This window comes from Camelus dromedarius, chromosome X, assembly GCF_036321535.1.
Source record: "Camelus dromedarius isolate mCamDro1 chromosome X, mCamDro1.pat, whole genome shotgun sequence".
NCBI lineage: Eukaryota > Metazoa > Chordata > Mammalia > Artiodactyla > Camelidae > Camelus > Camelus dromedarius.
In genome coordinates, this window is record NC_087472.1 from 77,257,794 (window position 1) to 77,280,742 (window position 22,949).

At 50.7% G+C, this 22,949-nt stretch overlaps 1 protein-coding gene across 3 annotated transcripts; it reads right to left on the reverse strand.

Annotated features, from left to right (window-relative positions):
- Positions 1 to 5,337: 5,337 nt before the first annotated feature.
- On the reverse strand, positions 5,338 to 20,485 carry PPP1R3F (protein phosphatase 1 regulatory subunit 3F). 3 transcript variants are annotated; one of them, XM_011000144.3, is made up of 4 exons: positions 19,186 to 20,485; positions 9,933 to 9,988; positions 9,634 to 9,713; positions 5,338 to 7,117 (listed from the first exon to the last, which is right to left on the reverse strand). In XM_011000144.3, the coding sequence occupies exons 1-4, from the start codon at positions 20,181 to 20,183 to the stop codon at positions 5,822 to 5,824; spliced, it is 2,430 nt and encodes an 809-aa protein (XP_010998446.3). In that variant the 5' UTR covers positions 20,184 to 20,485; the 3' UTR covers positions 5,338 to 5,821. The 3 variants fall into 3 exon arrangements, with proteins under 3 accessions (XP_010998446.3, XP_031301080.2, XP_031301081.1); XM_031445220.2 differs by having other exon boundaries at positions 9,634 to 9,716; XM_031445221.2 differs by lacking the exon at positions 19,186 to 20,485 and adding an exon at positions 10,707 to 12,421 and having other exon boundaries at positions 9,634 to 9,716.
- Between the last annotated feature and the right edge of the window lie 2,464 nt (positions 20,486 to 22,949).

The window sequence follows — 22,949 nt, forward strand, 5'->3', positions numbered from 1 at the left end:
CGGCTGGCCACCCCAGAGCACTCCAGAGAGGACCTCAAGGGGGCCTGGCCCAGGGTTCTGATCTCAGAGCTTCCCCAGCTGCCTGACTGCCCTGAGCCCTTCCAGGAAGGCAGCTCCCGGTCAGGCATGAGGTGGCCCACGTCAGACCTTCCCCACCAGCTCCGACCCACTCCTCCTCCCCTTGGGCAAATCTGTCTCATCTCTTCAGATCCCCCTCCTTTCATGAGCACCCCCTGCATGCTGGGAGCATAGTTGTGTCCCCTGTGCAGGTGAGGGGACAGGGCAGAGAGGGCAGGGGCTGGGCCTGCAGCCCCACAGCAGGTCAGGTCAGCAGGCGGGTTGTGGGTCGTGGTCCTCATCCAGCCTGCAGCAGTGCATCCTCTCAAATCACATGGAGCTTTTTGCTGCCTCCTCCTCCAGGCCTGTGTCTCTCCAGACCAGTAACTGTGGTGCGTCTACTTGCCCCAGCAGGGGTCCTAGACCCTGGGAGGGGACTGGGTGGAGGCAGAGCTGGCAGCTGGCCAGCATCTGAATGGGGACTTGGGGGCCTTTTCCTAAAGCCTGGGTTCTGCTGGAGCTGCCCCCAGTGCCATCAGGACCCAGGGCTGTGCCCTCAGGCTGTAGCCGGACTGGCCCTGGGGTCCAGGCCGCAGAGCCAGTCCATCTTGTGGAAAAAGGCATATAATGAAACCTTTCAATGAGAAAAAGAAGGAGAAAAATATGACAACGTCTCTTTAACCACAGAGGTGAGCTTCTGGTAAGAGGAAGAAGAGCAGGAGGGGGAGGAACGCCATCTGTGTAAGACCATGAACAGCACTAAAACCAGGGTCCTCCAGGAGGAAGAGGCAGAGCTGGCCCTAAGCTGCTCCCAGCTGTCCACACACAGAGAAGGAGGCTCCGAGGGACACCCAGGTCTGGGGCTCACACACCCAGAGGCCTGTGACCCTCTCAGGTGTCAATGCTTAAGCCTCTGTCCCTCCTCTGTCTTCTTTGAAGCCTTCCCAGTCTCCGGGGTGGGGCGCCCCCTGCTGGTAACAGTGGGCATTGCTGTTACATGGACCATGCCTGGCTGAACTGTGCCTGGTGACACCAACAACTCACCTTGGGACCAAGGCAGTCAGGCTTCCATGAATGAAAGGAAGAGGTCACTTTAACTTAGCAGGAAGCTCAGGTTTGGACATGGACTCATCCTACACCAAAAGCACCCAAAATGGGAAGTGGACAGATTGTAGGATGTGGTCAGGTAACAGCCAGGCTGAGGGCTGAGAGCTCAGGACAGAGAGCAGAGAACCACAAGATCAAGATACTGGGCCTACTAATGAGGAGAAGGAGGGTGAGGAAGACCAGGAAGGTCTCTGCAAATCACTGTGCTCAGGGCTGATGAGAACATGGAAAGCATTCAGGGCCTCAGTTTGCCCATCTGTATACTGGTGATAAAAGCTGAATTTACATCATGCAGTTGGTATGAGAAAAGCATGATTCCCGTAAAGGGATCAGCTAGTGTCTGGCACAGAGTAACTGTGAGGTAAATGTTGATGGTGTTGTTATTATTATTACAAGAATCACTCAATCTGAATTAACTTGCTGCTTAATGAACTGTTGACATGCTGTTCTCCCCCATGGGGAGGGCACCTTGCTCCCTTTGAGGGTAAGACCCATCTTTCTACCTCCATGGCTCCATTGTGGAGACACTGGCTGTCACCACAAAAGCCTGGTGAAGGGGGGAGTTTGACAGGCAGAAAAATGCCCCCCAAAAGATGCCCATGTCCTAAACTATAGAACCTGGAATATATCACCTTACCTGGTGACAGGGACTTTGCAGATGTAGTTAAATTTACACATTTTGAGATGGGGAGGTGATCCTGGATTATCTGGGTTGGCCCCATGTAATGACAAGGGTTCTTATAAGTGAGAGAAGAAGTCAGGAAAGAGAGGGAGTGATTTGATGTGAGAAGGACTCAATTGGCTATGTTGCCTTTGAAAATGGAAGAAGGGGCCATGAGTCAAGGATGGCACGCTGCCTCTAGAAGCTGACAAAGGCAAGAAAATTAATTTCTCCCCTAGAGCCTCCAGAAGGCCCAGAAGGCAAGCAGCCCTGAGGATACCTTGTGAGACTTCTGACCCCCAGAACTGTAAGATAGTACATTTGTATTCAGGTTCTTTTGTTGTTTTCCTTTCTTTTTTTTTTATTGAAGTATACTCAGATTATAATGTTGTGTCAATTTCTGGTGTACAGCATAATGTTTCAGTCCATTTGTGTTGTTTGAAGCCACTCTGTCATAAATTTGTTACATCATTAATAGGAAGCTGCTAGATGGAGAAACACACGTCCTCCCTGCTCCCTTCCTTCCTCCTTCTCAGGCCGCCACTTCTGTCAGAAATGCCCAGTCCTGTGGCCTCTGCAAGATGGTGCCCCAGGATAAGTTGGTGGCCTGGTGCCCTTAGTCAACCTCAGAGACAGAGGGAGACTGAGGAGGGTGCAGTTCCCTTGCGGAGGGTGTGTTGGGACCCAGTGCTTCTCAAGGGGGCAGGCGGGGAAGAGGCCCAGGGTACAAGGAGGCCCCCACCCTGCACATTCTCCACCACTATAATCATACATGCACTTGAGAGTGGGGACGATGTGTTGTGGATGACAGTGATGGTAAGAGGGGGCTGATAACCGCTGATGTTTACTTGCTCAGCCAGGCACTGCCCCAGGTGAATATGTTATCTCATTTAACCTCCACCATGACCCTGTGAGGAGGGAAAGTTATTATCTCTGATGACAGAGGAGCAAAGGGAGGTACCGAGAGCTTGAGTAACTTGCCTATCATGTGACATGGCAGAAATTTAGTCCTGGACTGTGTCATTCCAGAGCCCTTCCTCTTGCTCACCCTACCACATTGCCTGGATTACTAGATTAATCAAATGTGGTCGTGAGTGAGGGACATGACATGTTTTCTCCAAAGCCCAGTGGGCATTGGTCCCCTTTTATGAATGAGGAACTAAGGCTAGGAGAGGACAGATGACTTTAATCTGCTAGTGAGGCAAATTAGGCTGATTGAGTTCAAATGTTAAACCACATCACAGCTTTTGAATAAATCCAATATGATCATACTTTTATAATATACTGGACTTCGGCAGTGCTATAGACTGAAGTTTTGTGTCCCCTCAAAATTCATATGTTGAAACTGAATCCCCAGTGTGACAGTATTAGGAGGTAGGGCCTTTGGGATTAGGTCATGAGAGTGGCGCTCTCACGAATGAGATTAGTGCCCTTATAAAAGAGACCCCAGACAGCAATCTTGCCCCTTCACTATGTGAGGACACCGTGGGGAGACAACCGTCTATGAACCAGGAAGTTGGCCCTTACCAGACGCCAAATCTGCCAGCACCTTGATCTTGGACTTTCCAGCCCCCATAACTAAGAAATAAATGCTTGCTGTTTATTAGCCACTCAGTCTACACTATTTTGTTATAGTAGCCTGAACTATAGACAGGCAGTTAGCATTTAGCTTAAAATATTTACACCTATTTTCTTGAGATTGTTTGCTGATAATTCTTTTTTCACTCATCAGGTTTTAGTCAAGGTTATATCAGCCCCATAAGATGAATTAGGAATGCTCTTTTTCTACACTCTGCAACTGCTTTTGTAAAATTGGATTTATTTGTTCCTGGAGTGTTACACCAGTGAGGCCATCTGGTTCCATAGTTTCTGTCTGGGAACCGTTGGCTTACAAGTTCTGTTGCTTTAATGGTTATAGGACTACTCAAGTTTTTCTCTTCTTTGGAGACAGTTTTAACAAGTTATATGCCTGTAGTGATTTGTCCATTTTATCTAATTTTCAACCCAATTGGCATAAAGTTGCTTTTGGGGAGGGGGGGGACACTTAGCAAATGATCACATCAGTGAAAGGCCACAGACACACGCCTGGACTTTGACATTTAACAAAGTCAGAGTATCCTCATTGAAAGGTGAAATATGGGTGTGTTGAATTTGTTTTCACTAGCTGTTCTCCACTTCCAGACCTCTGCAACGCTATTCCTTTTGATCAGACTGCTTGCCCTCTCTTCCACTTCATTGCCTGGTGGATCCCTACTTGTTTTTTAAAAGGCAGTTCAGGCACCATATCCTCCAAGAAGGCTTCCAGAGTCCCCGCACTGGACTGAGCATCTGTCCTGGGCTCCTTCCCACACCCCCAGCTCACTGGAACCATCACTACTAATGCACTAACCACACTGCACTGAAACTCTTTCTCTATCTCCCCTGCTGAACCATGAGCTCCTTCCTCTGTGTCCTCAGAGCAGAGCAGATGTCAATGCTTGTGGAACTGACCCAAGCTGTAACTACTGAACGACCGATTAAGTCCTCTAGCCATGTCTCTATATTTCCCCACATCCGTTTGTTTACTTATTTCATTCAATAGGTATCTACTGAGCACCTACTATGTGCCAGGCACTGTTCCAGAAGAGCAGCAAGTGAGGCAGTGAGAAAAGAGGAAAACTAGGAGGGTGTGGTATTCTGGAAACCAAGAAAGGATTTCAAGGTTGAGGAGATGGTCAACTGTGTCAAATGCGACGAATAGGTCAAGTAAGATGAGGTCTGAGAGCTGAACGCTGACAGAACAATGTAAATATCATCAGTGACTCTGGCACTTAAGCTCAAGTGGTTGGGCAAAAAATCTGATCAGGGCTGTTTCAGAAAAGTACTGGATCCCTGGAGAAGAACTGAAAAAAAACTAGTAGAAAGTTTTGCTGTAAAGGGAAGTAAACAAATATGGGGTGTTTTATTTTGCTATGCTGAGTTTTTTTATTTGCATGCAGTGTATCTATCTTTCCTTTCTTTCAGAGCTTCTGGGTTTCCTGTTTTGAGTTAGAATGCAATGTCTGTGGACAGAAACTCTGATATGAATTTTTCACAGCACATTAAGTCTTCTGTCCTGAGGCCTTCCCAGTCTTGAGGGCAGAGGGCTCTCCCTGCTGGTGTCCAAGGCTGGTTCCCCCCACCCCAGTAGCCTCAAAGGCATGTGGCTGATTCACAACCAATATCCCCTCATCCACAGCTGACCACATCCACCACTGCAACCCAGTGTGTGACACCAAACATTCATGTGGCCACCACTCTTCCTCCCTCCCTGACAGAATGTGGGAAAGACCAAAGGACCTGCCCCACAAAGACCACATAGATTAGTACCACAAGATGAGGTGACCCAGATCTTCAGGGCCATACTGAAGCAGCAGCAGCAGCAGCAGCGGGGATGACCACATTCCATCCCACCCGCTACTCCCCACCATGATCCTCCCACAGAACGTAACCACCCTGCACCTTCAGGCACAAACACTGCACAGCAAGACACATCGTTTCTCATAGAGCTCTATTGTGGCATATAATAATAGGTACTCTATATAAATTAAATTAAAAATAAAGCTCCAGCAGGTTGCACAGGTTGGCTGTTAATAAATATATCTCTGGGTAATTGTGCCCCAAGACCAGCTCATGACCACTCTCCCTCATCCAGAGAATTATACAAAAATAAATACAGGCTTGGGGTGGGGCGGGGGAAGGGAAGACATGCCCGGTTCCATTCTGCAAGTTTTCACTTACACCATCTACCCGTGCCGTTTCTCTCCACTGGTATCATCACAGGGAGTGCCATGCTGACTGGAGAGCTCAGGGACAGGAAGGCCTCTCTCCCATTGAGCTTTCTCAGAAGCAAAGAACCCCTCATTGTGCAGGCCACACATCCCATCGGAACTCTCTGGGAGGGGGCAGTGCAGGGGCTGCCCCTCCCCAGACCCCAGAGAGGGGGAAGCCTGTTATTGCTGATCTCATGAGCGGCTCTTATGAGAACCAGGCCAGAGAGAGGCACAGCGCAAGCACCAGGAGGGACATACCACTGTTCAGAGCCACAGGGACCACCACCAGCCCAGCCAGGACCCCCAGAGTCTGGGTCAAGGGCCCCCGGAGCTGGGGAGGCAATATACACACACACTCTGCAGAGGCTGCTCGGGTAGGAGACCTCTTTGGGGGCTCAAGGCTTGGGCCTGAACCCTCTTCATCCTGGGAGCTCACATGGGGCCTGGCCAGGCTGGAAGGATAGACTTCAGCCCCCAAGGGACCAAGGAGGGGGAGATTTTGCCCCCGCAGGACTGGAGCAGTTGGCTCCCTGCTGGATATAGGAACCAAGCTGTCTGCTGTCCCGGTGGTAAACTCCATCCGGGCTTCTGTCCCCTCCGGGGACCCAGTCACCCCAGCTATCATCCTATTCATATGCAGAGAGTCAGTGTCCCTGCCCATCCCCTTCTCTGGAGCCCCAGGGAATTGACCCTCTATACCCAGAACCGCAGGGCTGTCGCATCCCGAGCCCCCTGCCCATGGGAGCCACACATCTCCTACAGTGGCTACCACAGAACGGACCCCAGAAAGGATTTCTGGAGGCGATTCCTTGGGGGTGTCCCCTTCTGGGCTGGAGGGTATAATGGAGAGCCCCTCTTCCCCCTCCCCATCCTCATCTGGGTCCTCGGTGTCCTTGATAAGCTCCACACCACGCCCCAGCCGGGCATAATGCAGTGTGATCTCCTCAGCCAGGGCACTGTTCAGGGCCCGCTCAGGGCCAGGCCACTTTAAGATCAGGTCGCGGTCCGTGAGTATGCCCAGAGGGTGGCTGGGGGACACCCCCCCATCTGTGGGGCCCTCCCCCCCACCTCCTGCCCCACCAGCAGCCACAGCAGCTCGCAGGCGGCTCAGGTGGGACAGGTAGAGCTGCTCCAGCTCCTGGTCAATGGTGTCCTCGCCAAGCAGCTCCTCCAACCCACTCATAGCCTCCAGACCCCTGGAGGGCTCATCCTTAACAGCCCCCACCACGGAGTCCTTTCGGCCCCTTCCATTCTCGCTGGACACTTCCCACGGGGCTTCCACCTGTCGCTGGCTGGGTTCCAGGAGAGGCCCGGCTGCCCCCTCACTCGCATCGGGCCCTGAGGCCTGGTCCCTGGGAGACCCACCCAGGCCACAGAGAGAGGAAGAGAGGGGAATCCTGATGGCTGGTGCCCGGGGAACTTCTGTGAAAGCCACTGGCGGACTGCTTCTGGGGACATCACCTTCCTCTGGGGGTTTGCCGGTCACTGTAACTTCAGAAACCTGGAGCCAGTAGGGGTGGGGTGGAGAGAAAGGGAAGGTAGGAAGTAGAGGAGGGGATGGGACAAGCAGAGTCAGTGAGAACTGGTGACAGCCCAAATTCAGCCCCACAGGTGTTCCCACATGAAAACTCCTTAAAGAGCACTCTATAATTCTCTTAACTCCCAAGACTATGTCTACATTAAAATAACAAAATTAGATGGAATAAAAGAGGGCTTCTTGCTGATCATAAAAGCTGAGGAATTCAGTGGGCACCAACATTTGGTGAGTGACTATCAGTAAATACTGTTGGTTGACCTCCAAAACATATCCAGAATATCCATATGAATTCATGTATTTTCTCTTTTAAAACAATCTATTTCTTAGCTCTGTCCTTTGACAAGGCCGAGAAACCACGACCAATCTAACAGCAACAAGCACTCTCAGCCCTGGCCGAGAAACCATGACCAATCTAACAGCAACAGGCACTCTCAGCCCCCAGATCTTGGTTTCTTAATACCATTCGCCACTAAAAGGAATCAGGGCTCCTAAAATAAATGACTGTTTCCAGGTTTGGGGCAGGGAAAATAAAAGATGAGCCTGGAACACACTGACATGGCAAAATGTGAGGAAGTGCTCAAAGAATGATGGGGATGTGTCAAAAAAAAACCTCTGGAGCCAATCTAAATAAGCTCCCGCTGGCCAGAGAGTTCAATTTAAGCATCAAAATAAATAAATGCAGTAGGTTGAAACTCATCAAATATGTTTAAAGTTCATGAACTAATAATGATACTCCAAAACCAAAATCCTTTCATTGGTCACCTTTGGAGATGTTCATTTCTTCTGAAAGCTGGTAAATAAAAGGGAAAAATTTGAAGTATTCATCCAGCTTTTTCTACACAATCTATATACCCTCAAGGTATATATGTTCAAGGTAGTCAAATAGTTTTTTTTCTTTTTTTAACTTTTTTTTATTGAGTTATAGTCATTTTACAATGTTGTGTCGAATTTCAGTGTAGAGCACAATTTTTCAGTTATACATGAACATACATATCAAGACAGTCAAATAGTTGATGTGAAAAAGTTTTTCTTTAGAGAATTCCAGTTAATAAAGTAGAAATGGAATTAAATAGGATCAATTCTATTTAAATTAATAATAGATTATATTTAATAAATTAACTTAATAAAATTAATTAATAAATTAAATTTAATACTAGATCTAATTAATTAAATGGAATTAATTAATTAAAATAGAGTAAGAAATGTGTTTCCATGTGGATGCAATTAGCCAAATCCAGACTGTGGGAAACTCTACAGGACAAACAAGATTTCTTCAATAAATTGCAGGAAAAGTGAGAGAGATTTAAAAATCTAAGAAGATTCATCAACCAAATGCAATGTGTTGACCTTGTTTGGACCCTAAAACATTTATGAGGCAAGGAAACTTTAACACTAACCAAATATTTGATGATACTAAGGAATTACTGTTAATTTTCTGAAGGGTGATGATGGCTGTGTGTGTGTGTATAAAAGTGCTTAATTTTCTGAAATACAAACTGAAGTTGTGCTATGTGGGTTCATAATACTGGTTTCTTTACTTTTATATGTTTGAAAATCTTTGTAATAAAAAGTTAAAACACACACAAATTCTAAAATACACCTCTAGAATCTTTCTCCCTGCCAGCACTGGCATTGCTCGCCGGGACCACTGCAGTAGCCTCCTCCTCAAGGTCTCCTAGCTTCTGCCCTCAACCCTGCGGTCTATTTGCCTCCCGGCAGCCAGAGGGAACTGGTTAAATCCTAAGTCTGATCACAGCCTGCCTCTGCTCCTGACTCTCCGGCAGCTCCCCTGTCACTCAGAGTAAAAGCCAGAGTCGTCTCCATGGCCCACAGGGCCCTACACAGTCTGTCCCCCACCACCTCTCCAACCTCACCTCCTGCCGCTCCCCCTCACTTACTGCTCGCTGTTCCTCACACACATTAGCCACGGCCCCACCTCAGGGACTTTGCACTTGGCTGGGATGTTCTTCCCCTGGTTATCCACGTGCCTCACTCTCTCACCTTCTTCAGATCTTTGCTCAAATCTCACTGACCACTAAGGCCTTCCCTGGCCACCCAATCTGAACTTGCAAACATCCCCCTTCACCCCCTCCCCACACTTTCTCTTTCCCTATCCCTTTATTTTTTTTCTTAGCATGCACCATCATCTAAAATATCATATATTTTAACTACTACTTTGTTTTATGACGTCTCACTCCACTAAAATGTTGCTTACTTAGCCTCATGAAGACAGTGTTTTTGGTCATTACTGTATTACCAGCATCCGTAACAGTGCTTGGCCCAGAACAAGAGCCCAATAAACGTATGCTAAATTAACAAATGACAGTCCTATAAGCCCGGTAACTGCATTCTACCCCTCCGTTACCAGGTTCTGATTTGGGGGACCTCCGTCTAAACTAAGGTAGACCCAGAGCAAGTCAGCCCCCACCATCTGGCTTCCCATCAGGTCGTCCATCCAGAGGCTGCCAGGGTCTGCTTACCTGAAGTGTCATCTGGGGCCATGGACGGAGAGGGGTGGGGGCCACCAGGGGACCCACTGACTCCCGGACCTTGGGACGCTCTGCTGGAAAAAAGAGGACAGCACTGGGGCGAGGCAGGCATATAAGCAGGCCTGGTTTGGTTAAGAAAATCTGCTCTTGGAGCCAATCAGCAGAATTGCCTCTGAAGCTTGCTGTGACAGTCTAAGGCAGAGGGTGCCTCTTAATTGGTAGAGAAAGAAAAGGAAGGGGTAGAAATGGTGAATACAAGCTAAAACTCCCGCTCCCGGCCAGATGCTTACCCACAGCAGGGCTACTTTCTTCCGCCCTCTTCATCCTCAGTTCTTCCTCGTTAGGCCTGTGGGGCGGAGGAGAAAAGGTGTGGATCTGATGCCCTGAAAGGCTGGTTCTGACCCCCCGCCAGTCCCTTCTGAGCCTCTGTGCTGGCCCACCTTCACCAGCCAGCTGCTGTTTTCTCTTCTGCTGCCTCTTGCTATCCTCTAATCATAAAGTCCTACACACTCGCAGAAAACGTACAAAATATAGGAAAGCACCAGGAAGCAGGGAAAAAGTCACGTCTCAGCCCGAGGCAACCACCATTACCATCTCGGAAAATTTCATTCCACACATTCTACGAAATCTGCGGGCATAATTTCACAGTAAGAAGCATCCGCTTAACAGTAAGAAGCATCATTATATACTTTTGTAAACACCTGAAATGGCTGCTACAGAGCCATTCCCTTCCTACTGGGCAGCTAGGTTGTCTCCTTCATTTTGTTCCCACAAAGCTGACTTCAGCAGACATCATCCGGCACAGCTTAAGGAACAGTTTGGATCATTTCCCTAGGGTGTATTTCTGGCTGTGGAGGAAACCATCTTTTCCAAGAAAGGGCGAGTGAGGACCGTGGGACACAGGAAGCAGCAAAGGGAAGGAAGCAACTGGAGAACGGGAAGGAGGTCAGCAGAAAAGGCAGTAACCCAGAGTCACAGAGGCCTAGGTCCCTCCGCCAACCCTCCACCCACCACCATATCAGCCTGGCAGGTCACTGAACCTCCCTGAGCCTCACCCTCCTCACCTGAAAATGGAGCACAGGGGGAGTCAGGATGTGTACGCCCTGCACAGGACAGTCAAGAGAAATGACACATCAAGCCAGACAAACCCAGGGCCTGACACGGAGCACGGGCTGAATCAACCGTAGGTATTTGCTGGTCTCTCTCCTCCTTCACCAGGCAAGCCAGACCCCAAGGTCGGAGTGGCAGAAACCAAGCATATTTCAGCCAGTCCTGGCCAGGGGTGGGGTCATGAGGATCAAGGAGAAATCGCTGTTCTCCTTCTCACAAATGAGTATCAGCTGTTTACAGATTAAGGCAAATGAGGGAATCATTAACTAAAACACGTGCGGAGACCTGAGAAGGGCTGAGGCCACAGCTCAGACCTTTTTTCTTCCCTAGAAGGAACAAGATGCTGTTGACATTTCTGGAAGCGGCTGCAACTGTTTGAAAACACATAATCGACAACCTTCATAATTACCTACAGAAACAGTATCACTAGCTGACCTGAATATAGTGCTTCCTATGCTACTTCATGGTACAGCTTCACATTTATTCATCTAACCCTCACGGCAACCCTCTGAGATAGGTACTCTTCTGAAGCAGGCAGTATTATTATCCTCTTACAGATGGCGAAACAGAAGCCGAATAAATGGCTCAAGGTCAAACGGCTTTGCAGTGAAGATGGAAACCTAGGCCTTTCGGCTCCTAAGTCTGCTCGAAACCAGCAAACTGCTGCTTCTTGGATGAGGGAGGCTGGGATCTTATCACAGCCCCGTCTTTAGTCCTCTCCAGAGTAGATAGAGGGAGACAGCAATGATGGACAAGCTCCCTGCCTCCAGCTTCATTCAAGCTTTGCTTTGGTCCTGCCTTTTGCCCACCTATTTATTTCCAGTTTCCCCGCCTTCATGAGACATGTGGCTAGGAGACCACCAGACACAGAAGTGGCTGCAAGAAGTGCTTTTACTAGCACCGTCTCGGAGGAGGCTTGAACCAGGTACCTGGATCTAGACGTTTGGAAGCTCCGGAAGGGACCATCTGTCTTTCACCACAGACTAGGGCTCACGCATCCCACCAAAGGTACTTGAATCGGAATACTATAGGGCACGGCGTGGGTGATTCCAGGAGCCCAGCCATCAACTCCTGCTTCTCACGGCTGAGAAAAGAGGATTTGGGGCCAATTGGTTTAGTCCTGCACCAGTCCCCTGAGTGGGTCAAAAATCCAGGTTTTACAAAAATTTGGATTTGTGGCCCAATACAATTTCTACTGATTTCTTTTGCTGGTGAGGTCCTTCATTAAAGAAAATGTCTTCTTTCTAGGATCTCCTAAAGCAAGCATCCTCCAGAAGACCCACAAACAGCAAGGCAACCCTCCTCCTGGGAAGATACGAAAACAAATCCTTCAGCCCCCAGAACATCTATTCCAAAGCCGGGGAGGGTGAGAAGCAGGAGAGGGCATCCAAAAATCAGGTCAAGCTATTCAGCCAATCCCAAGATCCACAAAGTCAGCAGAAGTACACGGGTCACTCTCCCCACCTCCAAAGTCCGAGAGATGAAAGCAGGAGACAAGCATCTATTGTTCACCTCCTGCAATGTAGGCCCTTTTCATTGATACACCAAGTCATTTGAAAACCTTTGCATTTATCCTTCAAAGCAACACCCTTTTTACAAATGCAGAAACCGAGGCTCAAGGAACCGTGTCTCTGCCCCCTCTAACTGCTAACTACACACCATGCTGATAACATCCAAAGAGGGTTCCATTTTGAAGACAGTCTTTGAAACTGTGTACAAAAAAAAAAAAAAAAAAAAAACCTAAATATCCTTGAACTGTCTTTCACAGTAAATATTCAGGGGCAGCTCTGACCTTAATCAAAAGGAGGATGGTGAAAGAAATGGAATACAAATGTTTACTGACTCACGAATCAGTAACAGAGAAGAGGGGTTCTTAGAAATATGGCGAGGAAGGAGATTAAGAACAAAACTGTATCTCTAATGTGCTTGCTAATTTTCGAGAAGGAAACCTGCCCTTTTGGCATCAACCCCACAAACGCCACGTGGCCTCGCCTCCAGGGCAGTGGGCAGCAGTGGGCTGGAGCACACAGACCAGGGGAACTCTTGAGCATGCATCCTTTGGGTGCTCTTGAGAACAAGTCAAGACAGGTGGCGGAGAAGGGGCCCTGTCAGGCCTGCATGCCTGTCTCCTGGGCGTGAAAATTCCTCCTACCGTCAGGAAACTCTGTGAACTCTGACCTCAGACGGCACCTAGGGAGACCAGGGGGTGAGATTTCAGAAAGTGCCGTGGGTCCCAGCCTAGGCCAGCCGAGACAGTATCCAAAAGTGAATCGCCACAGAGAGTGAGCAAGCGAGGGCAGACGAGCCCCACGGAGAAAAGCAAAGCCGACTTTCAGAGCAGTCACATCACTGCCACCGCCACCGCCGCCACCCACCCGCCTGAGTCCTCTGAGAGCACCCCCAACACTCCGGTTTTCAAAGAACCTGGCTAGCCCAAAGTGGGTCATACACTGAAACCCAAAGGGAAACTCAGCAGACCCCAGCTCCCGGGCAGTCAGCCTGAAGATACTGCTGACTCCAAGGGGACCGGTGGCGTCAGAAACCTGCCTGAGATACTTGGAACCCCAGTTACCCTAAGCCATCTGCTTTCTGAAGAAAACAGGGTTTGAAGGAGGCTGTGAAAGCCACCAAGTTATGTGGGGCACTGCTCTGCCTTCCCCAGTGACAGTCTGTGTTGGTGTCAGCTCTGGGACTTACAGTCCATAGGGGAGGGAGCTGAGCAGTTTATGGTGCTATGAGCTTGTTTCAGCAATGACTTCATTCATTTGGCCGTGACCCACAGTAAGAAATACATTTTACATCATAACCCAGCACATGCCCAGACATGTGTAAATACATACACATATATATATATAACTGAAAACCTCAAAACCGGTTGTTCTTTGAATGAAACAACACTTACCTTTACTGCATGTTGTGATGTGCTCTGATTATTTCCTATGCTATTTTTTAAATGTTTGTTGGAATCCAGTAAATTGATTTCACGTCTCAATAAAGGCCATTCTGAATAACCCTGGCTCTGCCATCTGCCAGCTGTGTGACCTGGAGCACGTTACTTAACCTCTCTATGCCTCGGTTTCCTCATCTGTGAAGAGGGTGTCATAGTAATACCTCCCTCAGGGAGCTGTTGGGCAGATTGAGGAAATATTTTTAAATCGCCTGTAAAGTGCTTAACGAACAGTGATCCCCTCCAAGTTCCCACTGAAAGAAACTGAGGCCCTGAAAAGGAAAGCAACTTGCCCAGCACTGCGCAGCTGGGAAGACTCATCACCCAGCCTGGCACGTCAGCTGAGAACTGGGGTACCAGAGCAGGACCGCCCGGCTCAGATCCCGGCTCAGCCACTTTCATAACACGTGGCCTCAGGCCTACGTCCTTAGCCATGATGCGTACCAGTTTTCTGTGGACTAAAAAAGGACCACTTTCACACTAAAACCCTCACTCTCCAGACAACTAAGATGAGCCCTGGCCCGTCCTGTGTCGACTTCGATTGTTCTGATTTCCCCTAAGGCTGCCAACTTGGAGAGCAAGTTGGGTCCCCATCCATTCACCTACAAGTATGGCTAAAAATCGCTGAGGCCTTACTGTGCATCAGCCCAGTGATGAACCCTGGAGATGCCGGGGTGAGCGAACATGACTAGGAAGCTTACAATTTTGTGTGGAGGAAGACATCAAAAAAAGATACTCACACTCATTCTTTCAACAAACATTTATTGAGCACCTGTTAAGTGCCAGGCACCATGGCAGGCCCTGTGGGAATACAGCAATGAACAAAAGCAGACCATGTCCCTACCCCTCACGGAGCTTACAGTCTAGAAGGGCAGAGGTCATCCAGTAATCCCCTAGTGAAGGTCTAACTGCAAACTGAGGTCAGGGCCTTCAGAAGAGGAAAGAATGCACTAGAACAAGGGGCCATGGCCCAAACTACAGGGTCAGGGAGGGTTTAGGATGCTTAGAAGGAAAATGAGCAAGGGAAGGGTTGGAGAGTGAGAAGCTGCTCAGGACTCTGGGGGCGGAGGAGGTGATGGGATTCAATCTTGAACAAGGGGAGTCTGAGGCATCTGTGGGACATCAGCCAAGCGGAGACACTGAGTTTGTATATATGAGGCTGAAAGAAACAGCAACAAGAAAAAGAAGGGCCAGACAGTTCAGGGAAAAGCAGCAGAGGGTGGTCCCAAGGCAAGGGAAGAGAGTGTAGTAAGCAGGAGTGCCCAACCACTTCAAGAACACCAAAATAAAAAACAAGCTATGGAATCTGATAAGTGCAGGGGACGGAAGCCAGTGGAGAAGACAAGTGTAGGCAACTCTTAAGAGGGGGGTTGGCAATGAAAGGTAGGAGGGTGATTGGGTGCTGGCCAGGAGCAGTGGGGACAGAGGTGGAGTCAAAGGACAGATTTTTAAGACAACAGAGATGCTGGCAGGTATAAAGGCCAATAGAGAGGCTCAGGCAAGGAGGACAGTGAAAAGCTACCGGGAGAGAATGGGGTAACTGCTTCTGTCAGGTTCTGGAGCGAGTGACAGAACAACGGATCCCAGGGAACCCAGGGCAAGAGTCAAGACTCCAGCCTGAGGGAGAAAAAGGGCCCCCTCCTCCCCTGTAACACAAGGGAGGGGCACTGGTTTGTAGGTTTGGGGGCTACAAGTCGTGGGGAGTCCATTCTTATGGTTTCTACTTTTTTTTTTTTAAGCAGAAAGTCTGAAGGTAAAGAACATTCAAAAGAGTCACCTCAGGGAGGAGACAAGAGTGGATGGGAATAATACAGTAGGACAGCCAGGCAGGGGGGGAAGGGACCCTGGATTTGTGGCAATGCTCATCTGCTCTGCTATAGGACTTTCTCTAACAGGGCTTGCCTGCTTGGCTGATCAGTGCTCTAAACATTTTTTTTTCCAAATGGGGCCTGAGGAGGCTGGGATGGGCAGGCTTCCAGGAAGAAGCACTCTTGTATCCTTCATCTGAAGGATGAAAATGAGGAGACTGCAAGAGACACAGGGCCAACATTCCTGGTGAGGAAAATAGCATGGGCAAAGGCCCTGGGGCAGGAAGGGGGCAAAGCACCTTGGAAAGACCACGGTGACAGAAGCTCAGAAGGCAGAGGATGGCGTGAGGTAAGACTAGCAGCCATGGGGGCCAGACTGGGGGAGAGGGCAGGGGGTGCCTGAGGTTTTCTTGGTCTTTATTTTTAAGAGGAATAGGACACCTCCCAAGGGTGTTAAGCCAAGGCAGACCTGGAGGACTCCTCCCCACACCAGCCCTAGGATTTTGAAATCTGGGAGCCTCAGTTTGCTCATCCAGAAAAGAGGGATCAAAACAGTCTATCTCACAGGGAATGGTGAAAGGATTAGATGAGACTGGGCATGCAAATACTCAGCAGGGTCTCCGCCAGGTCTCTTACAACAAGCCCTCTGGACCTGCCCCTCCCACCTGTTCCACCAGAGGCCCTTTGACATCTTAGCGCCCGTCTGCAGCTTTGGCCCTGTTTGAACCTAGCACTGTGCCCAGCACATAGCAGGCCCTCAATAAATGCTTGTTGATGGATCATCTCTATGCCTAAGGGTTATCAAAGGCCTGGTCCAACAAAGCCAGGAATGCAGCCATTTCGGTTTCTGAGCTGTCTCCTGATGGACTAGCAGACTCCTTCCATGCCCCCACCTGACGTGGCTGCGCTCCGTACACAGTGGGCCAGCAGCCGATACTCCCTGAACAGGAAGCCCTCTGCATCGGGGCTCCCACAGGCTGAGGCTATCCCCTGAGATCCTCCACCATCTCCCAAGAGGGCTGGGTCACAGGGAGCAGCTGTTCTTCAACAGCGCTCCATGTCACCGGCAGCACACAAGTTTTGAAACAATAATAAGTTGAAATGTACTCGTTAAGAAAGCCACCGACCTACAAAGAAAATCTTATCGCTGATCTTGCAATGAGCACCAACCGCCCCTTTGCAAGAGCTGAGATCAAGATAAAGAAGCTATCAAAAAGCCATCTGCCCACTTAAAATAATATCACAAGTCATGTTAGGAACCACAGACCTGGGGCCAGATACCAAAACAATTGTCTGAACGGGCTGCTTCAATTTCTCCTTAAAACCACCCATGTATTTTAAAAGAAAAACACCCTCTCCACCCACCTTGGCCCTGCAAGCTTTTGATTTCTCTGTTCCCTTCCTTTCACACTCTAAAATGACCAAACTCTGTTACCCAAACTGTCACGTCTCACAGACAGGGCTCCCACGACAGCCGGCTGGGATGATGACTTGGGAAAAGTGACAGAAATGAAGGCAATGCTGGAGCACTTGGAACAGCTCGATATCTTGATCTGGGTGACAGTTTCACAAGGGCATACATAATGTAAAAATCTATTGAGCTTTACACTTATGATCAATAAGGAAAAAAAGATAAAAGGAAAGCAAGACATGCTGGGAACATGTGAACACCAGAAATGAAATGCAGAATTTGCCCTGCATCCTGTTTGGTCTTCAAAAGGAACAGCAGTTTTTTGAAACCTCGTCCCTGATCCTGTCACTCACAAACTGGCTCACTTCTCTGAGCTACCTCAGTTTCCCCCTCTGTTAAATGGACAAAATCATAGCACCTACACCACACAGCATGCACAGCAGGACTCAGGAAAGAACAAACTTGCAGCTCTCAACACAGAGATCAGCAAACGTGGGCCACTGTTCATCTTTCAAAGCTACCACCGTGCTTTAGTTACCTCGCCCATGCTTGCCGCGTCCAATCCAAGCACACGAAGTGACTGCATTCCCCTTGAGCAGATGAGAAAACTGAGGCTTCCAGATGAAGAGCCTGAGGCAAGGCTACACAGCTGGTAACAGGCAGATCAGACTTTGGGAAGAGGATCCAAGGAACCACCTGTGATTCCCTAAATATTGACACTAACACCGAATAGTGCTACTAAGAGCCAGGCTAGGTTCTGAGAGCTTTCACGCGTCTCCTGTGAAGCAGGTGCAACAATTACCTTTGTTTTACAGATGAGGGTACTGAGGCACAGTGCGGTTAAACGAGTCAGCCAAGGTCACAAGACCAAGAAATGACAAGACTGGGATTTGAACCCAGGCACTCTGATGTCAGAGTTCACACTCTCACCACTGTAAGGAAAGCCACGCTGCCTGCCCTGCTCAGACTAAATCTTAGGTTACTGCGAGGCTCACCAGTTCATAAGTGGGTACCTGTCTGCCTGTTCACTTACCCAGGCACATCTGCCCACAAGCCTCAAGCTAGACCTTTCTGAACCACTCACAGCCTAAGGCTTTGCTAAAATCACAAATACCTTGCTGCGGCCAGAGGCTTGTAATCCAGCACAAACAAGGTCCAAAAAGCATTCTCCCATTCCCGTTTCCAGTCCTCCCAGGAGCAGGGAAATGGATGCATTTCTCAACATGTGCATGGAGAATCTACTTATGCCAGGCTAGACTTATGTAATTCCCCCCAAAATCAGGCCTAGCTGCTACCTTGAAGAACTCGTGGCTTGACAGAGGAAAGCCTAGGAGAATTTTGTATCAGGGCCTCCTGGGGTTAACTGGTTCCTTTTCCCAGGCCCTGAATGCTCACAGGTGGTATAGCAAAAACAAAGGTCAAGAGCTTCCAGTCCAGGCCCACCTGGTTCTGCCTCTGCCAGAGCTACTGCTTCCCTGTGAGAGCAGAGGCTCAGCCACTCAACTCCACAGGAGGTATCAGACTAGAATCAGAGCAAAACAGTCAAGAGAGTGCACAGGCCTCAAGGTCAGACATGGCTGAATGGAAAAAGCCCAGGCGCCATCACTTCCTCAACCAGTTTCTCCCTCTGGAACCCTGGTTTCCTGCTGTCAAATGGGGATCAGATTCCCTGCCACCCACTGGTCCACACTACCATGTCACTGCAGTTCTCTCCACTCCAGCACACTACCCTTCATTCACACCAGGCTCCTTCCCACCTCAGGACCTTTGCGCTTACTATTCTCTCTCCCTAGAACACACTTGCTCCTGAATGTGTACATAACTGCTCCTCTTTATCATTCAGGACTCAGTTTAAGCGACCATCCCCAAATCCCCTGCCTAAAGCATCTACTGCCTCCCAAGCTATCCCCTTACTCTTATTTTACTTTCCTCTCTGCAGCTAACCTTTTCCCTATATATCTTATCTGCTTGCTGGTTGTTTTTTCAAACTGTCTCTCCTAAGAGCCTGTATGAACCTTGAGGGCAGGGAAGATGTCTGTCTTGTACAGGGCTTTACAATGGAACTCAATAAATGAATGAATGAAACCCCAGTAATTAAAACAGAGACTAGCACATGTTTAATCTCCATTGGCTCTTTGACTAACTGACTGAATACGCCCTCCTCCCTGTCCTGGAGAGCAGGCCTGAGGGGGTTCCTGGGTCAGAATGCTTGTCCTCCATCCTAGACACAGCCCTGCGTTGGCGGAGGTGGCGCTGGCAGACATTACCTGCGCCTCACCGGCTTCATGCAGCTCTTCAGCTGCCTGGCCTCAGCCTCCACAGGGCCCTGGCACTCGGGCTGTGGCTCCAGCTGCTGCTGCTGCTGCTGGGGCAGCCCTTCGGCATCAGTGGGTGTGGGAGCGGGTGCGATCCGGAGCAGGACTGTGTAGTTGCGGCCGTGGTTGTTGGCCCAGAAAGTGCCCTCGGGGGTCTCATAGCGCACCACGAAGTCCAGGCGCGCCCCATCGCCCGCGCCCTCAGCAAAGGGCAGCTGGAAGGCAAAGCGGTCGGTGCGGCCGCCGTCATCGGGCGAGGAGGCGGACGCCTGGCTGGGGCCCAGGTCAAGGCCCAGATCCAGGATGGGATCTCCTGCTCCTGGTACTCCCGCTCCTGCCCCCGGCGGGCTGCGCGGGACGTAGCGCGCTGGGTGGTCGCAGAAGGAAGCCCAGCCGTCGTGTGAGGCCCGCACGTGCACCGCCTTCTCGAAGGAACGGTTCAGCACGCGGACCAACCCGCGCACCACCGGCGGGCGTCCCCCAGGCACCCACACCCCGGCACCCCCAGGGACCGCTCCGGGAGGCGGCAGCAGCGCCTCCAGCTCCACCATGACGCGCCCCAAGCGCTCCAAACGGCCCAGCGCGGGCGGCAGCGAAAATGTGGGCACCAGGTAAAACCCCCCGCCAGCGGGGACGGGGCACAGCGGCGAGGGCTCAGGGCAAGTCTCCTCTTCCTCCTCTCCTTCATCCCCATCCTCGCCATCGTCGTCCTCGTCAGCCCCGCCGCCGTCGCCATCTTGCCCGGCCGCCGCCGCCATCTTGCCCACCCCAGGCCCGCCCCACGGCCGGTAGCGGCGCAGCTGCGCCAGCGGCAGCCCCAGGGCCTCGTCGGCGAACAGCACCCTCCGCGGGGCCACCGCTGCCTCGACTGAGGTGCGGGGCTCACCCGCGGCCGGCGAGGGGGGCGCAGGATGCCGCAGCGGGGGCTCCACAGGGGCCGTGCGCGCCATATCGGCGGCGGCGGCGGCGGCGGCACCGACGGCACCGGCGGCGGGACCGGCGGGGGCAGGGCCTGAAGGGGCTTGCAGCCAATAGGAAGGCCAGCGCGGGGTGGGTACGACTCACGGGGGGCGTAGGCGGCGAGACGAAGACAGGTATAGTGGAGAGCCAATGAGGAGCCGCGCACGCGTGACGTAGGTGGTGAACCAAGTGCAGGGGAAGCACGCAGCCAATAGGGATGCCAGAGAGTGGGCGGTGTAGGAGGCGGGATGATCGGGGAATCAATGGGGGGGCCTGAAGTGGGGGTGGTGCGGGGTCCGGGATGAAGAGAGCAGGCGCAGGATAGCTAATTGGGGAAGCGGGATAGGGAGCGACGTGTGGGCGGCGGGGAAAATGGAATGGCTACAGGCGATAGGGGCAGCAGGTAGCGAACGGAGAGGCCAGAAAAGTCGGAAATCTGTAGGTTGCGTAGGTAGTGGGATGGAAGATAGAGATAGCGAACAGCCAATGGGGAGCCGCGCACCGGTGGCGTAGGGATGACGATAATGGCTGTGGCAAACCAACGAGGAGTCTTTTCAGTGTGCACTGCACCTTCAAGGGGCGGGCCGTGGTGGGGCTAACCAATACGGAAACTAGAAGATGACCCAGAGGTGGTGTGTGCGAGGCTTCGGAGGCGGGACTGGAGGGGAAGAGCCAATGGGGTGGGCGATGTAGGCGGGAGCGAGGAAGAGAGATGGTGGATAGCCAATGGGCGAGCCAGAGTGAAGGCAGTTGAGCCTTCAAAGAGCAGTGCTAGAACGGGATGAACCAATGCCGAAGCCACAAAATGTAGCGGGACGGAAGTACATGGAGGCGGGACGGCGAAGAGCAGAGCCAACCAGGGTGTTGTAGGTGGTGTGAAAGAGGGGATGAGCAGCCAATAAGTAGGCCAGAGAAGAGGGTGCGTAGGCCTTCTGGGCTGCAGTTTGGTAGGGCCGCAGAACCGTAGAATGCAGGCAGCCCTTAGGAAGAGTATTCCTCTCGTGGATTGATTTACCTTCTCCTTAACCCTCCGTGACTCCCCATTACCCCAGGGCTGTGAATGCCAGGGCCCCTGAAGACCTAGACTGCATCCTAGTTTCAGATCTAAGAAAGCAGTACGGACTGTTCTGTCACAGTACTGCCCACTTCTGAGCCTTTGCTTGAGTGGTACCAGTGCCAAGAATGCCCCTGATTTTCATCCTCAGAGTTCTTCAAGACTTGGCACCATTGTTGAATGAATGGCCAAATGAGAAATGGAGATTTTATGGAAGATTAGCTTTTTCTAACTCCAGCTCAGCAAAACACGGAGCACGACTGTATGCGGCAGGTTGGGCATGTTGGCAGACATTGACTAACGTAAACCCAAATCAAAGCCCTATCTTTCTTGCGTGACTCAAACTCTACACCCCACAGTGGCCTCACCTCCCTTCTTTCTGTCCCCAGCCTCTGCTCTTACTACTCCCTCTCCCAAGAGTGCTGCTTCTGCTTCCTCATCTAGTGAACTCCTTTTACTCCTTTTCCATTCTCACTTTGAGATCCTGCCTCCTGTGGGAATGGAATTGTAGCTTGTGTCCGCTTAACATGGCCATTCATTCATTCCCCCCTCCATCCTGGGAGGATTTTCTGAACACCTACTGTATGCAAGGTTCTAACTCACAGCATCCGTAGGAGGGAGGCAGTTTCTCCAGCAGGCTCCCCTCCTTAGGTCTCAGTGTCCAGGATGGGGTCGTGGGTCAGGAACCAATACGTTTAGTTGCAAGTAACAGGGGAAAAAGCCCACAAAATAATGTGGGCTTAAACAAGATAGAACTTTATTTGTTCTCACCTACAAGTTCAAGCTGTTAAGTAGTACAGGGACTCCTTCCTGCCCGCAGATCCTGTCCTGGTCTGGCCCCAAGACTCTCATCCTTCAACAAATCCTGTCAGCTCTCCATTTATTTCCCAAATATACCATCTCCTCACCCCATCCACCGCCAGCACCTTCATCAGTCACCTGGACTATTGCTGTAGCCTCCCTTTCAGTGGTCCCCTGCTTCCATCCTCACTCCAGCAATCAGAGGGATCCTGTGAAATCCTAAAACGGTTCACGTCTCTCCTTTGCTCACAACCCTCCCGTGACCTCCTACTCACTCAGAGTAAATCCAAAGTCCTTACCATGAGCTACAAGGTCCTGCATGGTTTTTAACACCTCCCAGCCTCCTCTCTGACCTTAGTTCCTACCTATCTTCCTTTTGCTCACACCATTCTAAGCACACCAACCTCCTTCATAGACCTTGAGCAAATCAGGCTCACTCCTACCTCAGGACCTTTGCACTGCCTGTTTCCTCAGAATTACTCAGAAGAATTACGCTTCCCTCCCTCACCTCCTTCAAGTCTTTGTCAAAGGCCCCCTTCTCTGGGGACTTTCACCAACCTCTCTGTTTAATCCTGCCCACTTTCCCCCAGAAGCCTCCCACATGAGAGGATATAGTCCAGTGCAAAGAGAAGGTGGTGACCTCTGGTCCCTCTCTGCCCACCCGATGCCTCAGCCCTCACTTTGCAAAGGTCCTGACTCTAAGCATCATCAGCATCACTTCTCTCACACCCCAGGCCCCTCTCTAGTGGCCTTCTGGGACTCTGTGGGCCACCACCCTCATTCAGCTTTCCTCCTCTTCTCTGGCCAGTCCTCTCATGGAGCGAGTGACAGTAAGGGAGAGACGGTTTGGGGAGGATGTAGCCCACACCTCTGACCCTGAAAGAGAAAACCAGCCCCTGCT

Excerpts from the sequence above, each read along its gene's own strand:
- PPP1R3F (XM_031445220.2), bottom strand. The coding sequence starts at position 20,183 with ATGGCGCGCACGGCCCCTGTGGAGCCCCCGCTGCGGCATCCTGCGCCC. Across the intron at positions 9,989-19,185 it reads ATGAAGCCGGTGAGGCGCAG|GCCTAACGAGGAAGAACTGA; the intron begins GTAATGTCTGCC and ends TCCGCCCCACAG. Across the intron at positions 9,717-9,932 it reads AGAAAGTAGCCCTGCTGTGG|CAGAGCGTCCCAAGGTCCGG; the intron begins GTAAGCATCTGG and ends TCTTTTTTCCAG.